The sequence below is a fragment of the Octodon degus genome, unplaced genomic scaffold, assembly GCF_000260255.1.
Source record: "Octodon degus isolate 3935 unplaced genomic scaffold, OctDeg1.0 scaffold00029, whole genome shotgun sequence".
Classification (NCBI taxonomy): domain Eukaryota; kingdom Metazoa; phylum Chordata; class Mammalia; order Rodentia; family Octodontidae; genus Octodon; species Octodon degus.
In genome coordinates, this window is record NW_004524605.1 from 13,539,060 (window position 1) to 13,547,737 (window position 8,678).

At 45.8% G+C, this 8,678-nt stretch overlaps 1 protein-coding gene across 1 annotated transcript in view; it reads right to left on the reverse strand.

The window, feature by feature from the left end:
• Positions 1-8,678, reverse strand: part of Adam19 (ADAM metallopeptidase domain 19) — a 97,361-nt gene that overhangs the window by 48,642 nt on the left and 40,041 nt on the right. The window contains exon 5 of the mRNA XM_023713135.1: positions 3,097-3,173. Coding sequence (XP_023568903.1) covers positions 3,097-3,173 — 77 coding nt within the window. The remainder of the gene's footprint in view (positions 1-3,096; positions 3,174-8,678) is intronic.

The following is an 8,678-nucleotide window of genomic DNA, read 5'->3' on the forward strand; positions in this document are numbered from 1 at the left end:
AATAAATAAATAAATAAATAAATAAATTGATACAGGATTATAATCAGACAAGATTAATAGGAATATTAAGATGAATACAATACTCATTAAATGTAATTTCCATATGCAAAAAAAACAACAACAATAAGAGCAAAGAAGAAAAGAAAGGCTTCTTCGTACGCCTTTTATCTTATCCAGACTTCTGGGGTTAGGGTGGCACCAGCCCAGTCAGTGGATTGATCCAGCAATGATCCATCCTTAAACCCAGCATTGAACCATGAATCAAATATAAACTCCAGATTCAGCTCCCTCCCCAAAAGCCCCATTTAAAAGCGCATGAGGCTTTGTTGGTGGGGGAGTCTAGACACAAACTATAATATTGGGTGCATCTATGTCACTGTGGTATGATGTTTTTAACTCTTCCAGAAAGACACCCAGAAGGGGAATAGCTGGGTCAAATGAAATCTCTAATCCCAGTATTCTTGAGGAATCTCTACACTAATTTCCACAGTGGTGACACTAATCTATATTCCTGCCAATTTGGAGAAGGGTTCCCATTTCCCCACAGCCCCACAAGCATTTGTAATTGGTTGATTTCTTGTGACAGTCATTCTCTCTGAACTGAAAGAGAACCTCAGCATTACTATAGTTGGCATCTCTTGAATGACCAGTTATGTTGAACATGTTTTTAAATATTTATTAGCTATTCATAGTTCTTCATCTGAGAAGTGTATATTCATCTCAGATGTTCATTTTTGGATTGGATTTTTAAATTTGGAGCAGTCTGATTTTTTCCTAATTATTTATATGTTGTAAATATTAGTCCTTTATCTAGGGACAATTGGCTAAAATCTTTTCACTCTATTGGTGATTTCTTTTGCTATGCAAAAGCTTTTGTAACATGAGATCTGAGCTGGTGATTCTCTATAGCATTTCCTGTGTGACTGGGTTTTTCTTCCTGAAATCTTTGTGTACACCCATTTCTTCAAGAGTTTCACATATTCTCTCCTCCTAAAGATTTCTATTTGCATATTTAGATATTTGATACATTTCAATTTTAGTTTAGTCCATGGTGAGAGACATGGGTCTAATTTCAGTCTTCGACATGTAGAAAGCCAACTTTTCCAGTACCATATATTAAAGAGGCTATCTTTTATCCAGTGAACATGTTTGGCCCCTTTGTCAAAACTAAGGTGGCTGAGTGTGTTTGAAGTTGTGCATACATCTTTTAATCTGCTCTACTGATCTTTTTTTTTTTTTTTTTTTTGCCAGTAACCTGCTGTTTTTATTGCAATAGCTTTGTAGTCTAATTTCAAGTCAGGTACTGTGATGTTCCTGCCTTGCCTTTGTTGCCCAGAATTGCTATTCTAGGTCTCTTCTGGTTCCAAATAAATTTTAGGAATGTTTTCTCTATATCTGTGAGGTATACTAATGGTATTTTGATTGGGATTGCATTAAATCTGTATAATACTTTGGGGAATAAGGCCATTTTCACTATGATGGTTCTTTCAATCCATGCACAAAGAATACCTTTGCATTTTCTGATATTCTCTTCAATCTCTCTTTTCCAAGTGCTAGAAGCTTCAATGTATAGATCTTTTAATTCTTTTGTTAAATTGATTCTTAAGTATTTAATATTTTTAGATGCTATCGTGAAAGGTGTTGTTTCCTTAATTTCTCTCTCAGGGAGATTGTTGTTTGTGTACAGGAAGGCTATTGATTGAGTGCTGACTTTGTATCCAGCTCTGCTACTGAATTTAGTTACCAAGTCTAGAAGTCCTTTGGTGGAGTTCTGGGGTCTTCAACGTAGGGTATCATATCATCTGCAAATAAGGAGAGTTCAACTTCTTCCTTTCCTATTCCTATTCTTCTTATTTCTTTTTCTTGTCTGATGGCTCTGGCTAATGCTTCCAGAATTATACTGAATAGAAGTGGTGATACTGGAATCTTTGTCTTGCTCCTGATTTTACAGTGAAAACTTTCAGTTTTTGTCCCCTTAGTATGTCGGCATGCTCACTTTGGCACCATATATACTAAAAATTTTATTGGTTATTGATTTGTCTGAAATGGCTTTGATCAGTTTGAGATAAAGACCATCTATTCCCATTTTCTGTAGAGTTTTATCATGAATGAGTGTTGGACTTTTTCAAATGCTTTTACTGCATCTATTGAGATGATTATGTGATTATTTTTCTTTGACTCTGTTGACGGTGTATTAATTTATAAGGTTGTTCTATTTCTGAAGCTGTATCAGGGTGGGGCTTTTCAGGTGATTTTCTATCTTTAAAATTATCCTTGGATCTTTCCTTTCTCTTCGCAACATCTCCTTTCACTAAGTTCCCATTTCCTGTCCCTCTATGAGTGAGCCTTTCTGCCATACAGAAGCCAGGAAGTGGGAAACACTGCCTAAGTGCCATTCTGAGTGTGATAATCATGTCTCTTATTTTATATCTTCTGGTGTTTTGATATCCAGGGTCTTTCTGACTTTGGTGGTCCTCTACAATGGTGGTACAACTACCGAATATCATCCATACCTTGCCAGTACTGTGCCATTCAAATATAGGCCAGCCGATGTGAACCCACACCCCAACCGTTTCATTCACTGGGCTCCCACCCTCTAGGCACTATACACCTGTCCCATCACCCTAGAGCCAGATACCAGGCAGCTAAGGACAGACAGCTCTGAAATTTTCTAACAAGCTAATCCTACACTGTTCGCCCTGACACATACATTCCTCCCTGCAGACACCACAGGAAAAGCAGCTGCCCATATGCTCCTTACTGCCTCTTGATAACTCAGACCTCTCCCATGGAGCCTCTCAGAGCAGTGGACCTCCCTTTCTGTGAGCATCACCACCTTTTCAATGGTAATCATCTCCTGATTTGTTGGCCTGATCATATCTACATAATAAAGCCTATGTTCTAAATCATCAAGCTCCTGAGGAGAGGAAAACCCAGTCTCAGTGAATATGTGGAGAATACAGGATTTCACTTGCTCCTTCCATGTCTGGCCCCTTCACACACACCCTCAGTGGCCTCTTTCTCAGTAGCCTCTCATGGGGCTAACTCTGCTTGTCTGAAAATCCCAGGCCTGGAAAGAGTGCCAGAGTCTCTTACCTAAGGCCCCAGCAGGTGCTGAGTGTGACGCTGGATCCTTCTGTCTTCCTCACCACCCCATGATAGAAGCAGTGATCCTAGCAAAGAGAAAGGAAGTGGTCAGGTCAAGTGACACCAACAAACATGCCAATGGTAGCATCCCATGAAGATGACAGATTCTCAATAATTTAAAAACCTTCTCTCTAAGACCTCCCTAAGCCACCAGTTCCGCATGATAATCCCAGGAAGTGGGGCAGCACAGATGTCATTATGCACAATGAACAGATGAATAGGCTCACAGGAGCAGAGATTTGTCAAAAGTCTGCTTTATACACCCAGGATTTTGGGATCTGGTTCAAAACCCTTTCCACAACATGATGTCAGCCACTGGAAACACTGGATTCTGAAAGAGACTGCCTCCCTTGTAACCCCACATTATGGGTTGACTAGTATCTCCCTGAATGCACGTCCTCCAACAAGTTCAGAATACGACTTTGTTTGGAAACTGTGTCTTAGCTCATGCAATAACATTAACATGAGATCACACTGGATTAAAGTGGTGTGAACCCAATGGCTTGCATCCTTGGAGGAAGGGAGGGCACAACGAGACATACACTGGACAGGAAGTCAAGTGAAGATAGAGGGCACAATTGGAGAAGTGAAGCTGCAAGCCAAGGAACACTAAGGAGCTATCAGAAGTCACCAGAGGCAAGGATTCTTCCCTGAGGCTCTCGAAGGACCAGGGCTCTGCCAACATCTTGATTTTGAAATTTTAACTTCCAGCTGTCAAATACTACATTTATATTGTTTAACACCCAGTTCCACAGTGCTCTGATACAGCAACCCTAGAAAGCGAGTCCACCCTCCTTTCTATCATTCCTGATGCTCACTCTACACCTGGATCCTCTCCTTGGCCCCTGGGTCATGGGTCCGCAAGCCCTGATGCTGTTCTCTGGTCACTGTGCCCTATGGCCCTCTGCTCTCCCAAACCTGGCTGATTCTTCTGTCACTACAGACAGCTGTGGAGTGCTGCTGAGGCCAGGCCCCAGGATAGGTGCCAGAGACAGAACAATGAGCAAAGAGCAACACAGCTCCAGCATCTCGGGGGCTTATGCTCCTGCAGAAGCCAGGGTCTAAGAGGCCAAAGATAATCCCAAATGACAGTCTGAGGCAAGAGCAGTGTTTCTTAAGTAGGCAACCACAGCACGCGTGAGGCCAACACAGGGCCGCTGAGAGTGCTAAAGTACTCAGTCAAAACTGCACAAAACTAGAGTCCCCCAACAAAATGAGAGGCAGTCACAAAGGACACACTCCTGTCCACTGTGCCTCAGGTGGACCAGGAGAGATGAGCGGGCCAGAGGGGAAGACAGTGAATGGCTGGGCAGAGCCAGGTTCTGGAAAGGCTGTTGGAGGCTGCACCCCCAGAAGCCTTCTCTTCTCTCCCCACACCAAGAGCCCGAGCAGGGTGAGTTACAGTGCTGAGTGTCACTTCAATGACAGCGCAAGGTCCCAGCTCCAGGATCAATTTAGGGAGTCATTTGCTTTTCCATGTCCTCTCAGACCCACAAAAGAACATGTGGCAACCAAGCCCTCCTGGCCCAGGGTCCAGGGTTTGGAAATGTTCCCCATCACCTGCCTCTTCACCTACCCTTGGGTGGTGGGACCTGGAAGCAGATCACCAAGTGATCATGTTTGGAATGAGATCCATACAACTCAACATTGAGGACACAAACTCCATGGCACAGGGAGAAGCAGAAGGCGGGTCTCTGTCAGGTAAATGGGGCTCACAAACACTGGCATGAGGAAGAGGCCAGGAGTTCAGAACAGCAGGTCAGCCAGTTTCAGCACCTGCTGCCCCCACAAGGGACAAGAACTGAAGCCCAGAAGTTGCTGTAAAGAAGTCCTTGCCTTGCCCTCCTTCCAGGCTGACACACTCACAGCCTGAATGCTTTCTGAAACAGCGTGACAGCTGGCTCTTGTCACATGCTCCTGTGTGCAGAGGGCTTTGGTCTTCGCCCTCATGTGACCAGGACACCTGTTGTCTACTGCGAGTCACAGACATGCTGACATCTCTCCAGCTCTTGCTACTTCAGAACTCAGGCAGATCTTTTCCCTTTAGTTCCGACCACAACTTTAGGAAGCAGTTTATTAGCCCCATGATTTGATGCAAAGAAACAAAAGACTAGAAAGGATTTAATCATTTACAGAGTGGCACAGCAAAGTAGAGATTTGAACCCCAGCAGCCTGGCCCCAAACTCCATCTGCTGCCTGTCCCAGCTGTGGTCCTACCATCACCTGTGAATGACGCAAGCTTCCCTTGCCGGGCTTTGCTGTTCCTGGCGCCTCTAGCAAAAGTGGGGAAGTCCAGGCCTAAACCTTGCAACTTGTGAACTTGGACAAATTACTTTTCTTCATCTCCTCTCAATTCCGCCAGCTATAAAGTGTGCAACTGGAAAGGAGATTCGCAAATTCCCATGCAAATCAGTGATTCATGTTATCCATCCCAAAGCCCCAAGAGTCAAGTAACAGCTTATCTAATATTTGCGATGAAAAACACTCAACAATAATGTGGCTAGCAGGGTCGATTAAGGCCATGCAGCTTAGTGAAAGCCAAGACTGCAGCCCTGGCTCGAGACCCCAAACCCCAGAACTCTTTTGGAGCACATGGCAGACCCATCCCCCAATGACCTGACCTAGATTTAGGCTGCAATCTGAAGGCCTGGCCAATGAGTCCTGATAAGGTTCCCAGAACTCCAGCTACGCCTGGCCATGCTGAGCAGAGCACTGCCCTTAACGCCTGGGTTAAGAGCAACAGAGTGGTTTATTCCATTCTGTCTCCTATTGAGTTCTCAGCTCCTCTGTGGGAAGCCTGGCTGGGACCCCAGGCCTGGGTGGGCTTCCACAAGAGAACAGTAGCAGGGCATGCAAGAAAGTAGGAAACCGTGCCACAGTTCAGCTAGAATGAGCTCCAGTCGGGACCTTCAGGAAGGATGCTGATGCTGGGGAAGAAGGAATGTTTTCTTCTACTCCTCTGCCTTGGAGAGGCCCTCACAACATCCCCGCTACTGTACAAGCTGAGATCACAAAGGGCAAGTCGAGGTCAGCCATGAAGTCACTGCATTCCCCAGCTTCTCGGCCTGGTGCAGCCACCCGGAGGGCCCGCAGCAGGAAGCATGAGCTCATGCTTGCTGTGCACTGAGACCCATTCCCGGGCTGTGGGTATACCGCGGGAGGGAGCTGGCCTCAGAAGAGGGTACTGTGTGAGGTCTTGATGGCTGAGGGCTCCCTAAGCTTGGCCATTACCCACTCCCTGCCCCTGCTTCTGCCCCAGAGGCAGAGAACAGGAATCTGAAGGAAGAAGTTTGGACCAAGGAGAGTGGAGGTGCGGGTGGTGGCCAGACAGCCTCCCTGGAGACAAGACATCGCCTTTCCTGCTGCAGACACTGGCCACACTCTCCACCCCTTCCCCACCCAGGAAGGTCTTGGAAGGGAAGGTACACTGACCTTCACATCCACCAACCTCACAGCCCCTCAGCTACCTAGCTACTGCGCTGTAGGCTCTGAGGTGCACCAATGTAACTGTCCCAGTCCCTATCCCCATTCTAGGGTAATGCAATACCCTAATCTGCACTGTTAGCACCTGATAGCGGCTCTCATTATCCTTTTAGGCATCTGCACCCTTCAGGCTCACTGTCAGGAGGGGGCCACATGGGTTCCAAGGGAAGCCACTGAGAAACACTGCTTAGCAGGGGACTGCAAGCGTGCTCCAGCACCACGGCTCAGAGCTCAGGCCTCAGAACCCCTGTGTCCTCCCTCAGAGGCACAGGGCCACTGCTGCTCCTGCTCTCCCTTTTTTCTTCACCCATCCTGTCAGCCCAGATTTTGAGAAGGGTCACATTAATCTAGCATTTCTCAGTTTGAGTACTATTGACCTTTGAATCTGGAAAATCCCTTGTTGCAGAGGGCTATCCTGTGCACAATAAGATTCCCAGCTTCCCTGGCCTCTGCCCACTACCTGTGGGTGGCACCCTCCCACCCTCCTCAGGACAGCTGAAACTGTCTCCCAGTACTGCCCAGTGTTTCCTGAAGGGGCAGGTAGCTGCTGGTTGAGAATCACTGTTCTTAGCCTATGGACTCTGGCAGGTAAGGCAAGAGCTAGCACACCGTGAGATGTGCTGCCTTTCCCCACCTAGCATGCCCACAGGCTGTGTTGAAGCAAATTAAGATGTGTCTACCTTAGAAATGGTTTTTTAAGTTACAAACCTTTCTGCAAATATCCCTATTCAAAAACAACTTTAACAAGACCCAGTCCTAGCCCAGGCCCGGTGAGTGTGTGGGAGAGCTTCCCGCTACACTGTGCCAGCGGGACCAACTGGTCCCAGCCCAGGTGCAGCATGGGTGAGACCCTCTTCCACTCCCTTGGGACACCCCCCATGACTCCGTAGTACCCCCTCACAACACCCCCTGAGTAGGAATTTCTGCCGCGTTCCGGGAACCCCCAGATCCAGTCCTAGCCCAGGACCGGTGAGTGTGTGGGAGAGATGCCTCTTCCCTCTACTCCATCTTGTCCCCTCCAGACTCAGCTCAGGCCTGGCATACAGGCCTGGGTGAAACCCTGCAGCTGCAATCCCTGCAGAGAGTATAGGGGACAGAAGCACCCAGCTAGTCCAAGAGCAGAACATCTTGCCTGAGGGGCACAACAGGTTCACTCCCAAGGACAGCAGCAGAAAGGAGCTGAGCACAGCAGCCAGACCCAAGCCAGACACAGCTGGATAAATCCAAACTTTGTAGATCTGCACCTGAACTTTAGTATGTGCTAAGGTTATAACTACAACAAAGGTCAGAAGACAGTGTTACACAAAATGATGAGAAGGAACAAAATGCAATCTCAGAACCCAAGCCCACCCATAACAAGTGCAGAGGACACTAACATAGAACAAATTGGGAATCACACAGCTGACAGCAAAGAATCAACGGCTTCTGAAATAAAGAAAGAGCTGCAGAAAGGTATAGAGGAACTCAGACTGGAAATAAAAGAAGAAATCCCTGAATTAATAACATCTGCAGTAAAGAATCAAATGCAAAAACTATGGAGGAAACTCAATGCCCACCCAGAACAAGTGCAGAGGACACTAGCTCGGCTCAAATGTATGAATTAATACCGTCGATAGTAAATAAGCAACAGCAGAAAGTCATAGAGGATCTCAGAGTGGAATTCCTTTCTACAAGCTCAGCTCAAATGTACAAATTAATAGCATCAATAGTAAATAAGCAACAGCTGAAAGTTATACAGGAATGTAGAGTGAAATTCTTTTCTGAAATAAAAACGAATTCTCAGAACTCGTAGCATCTGAAGTAAAGAATCAACTACAGAAACATAGGGAGGAAACGCAATCTGAAAAAAACACTGCAGTAAAAGAATTTATAACTGCTTCTAAAAAAGACATTGATAAAAAAAATAGAGGAGATTAGAAAAATGATAGATTCCTTGAATGAGCAATACAGGAAAGAAATAGATCGTATGAAGCAGAGTCAAAGAGATAGAGAGGAAATTAAAATCTCAATCACAAGCTTGCAAAACCGTTTAAGTGAAAGTGAAGACA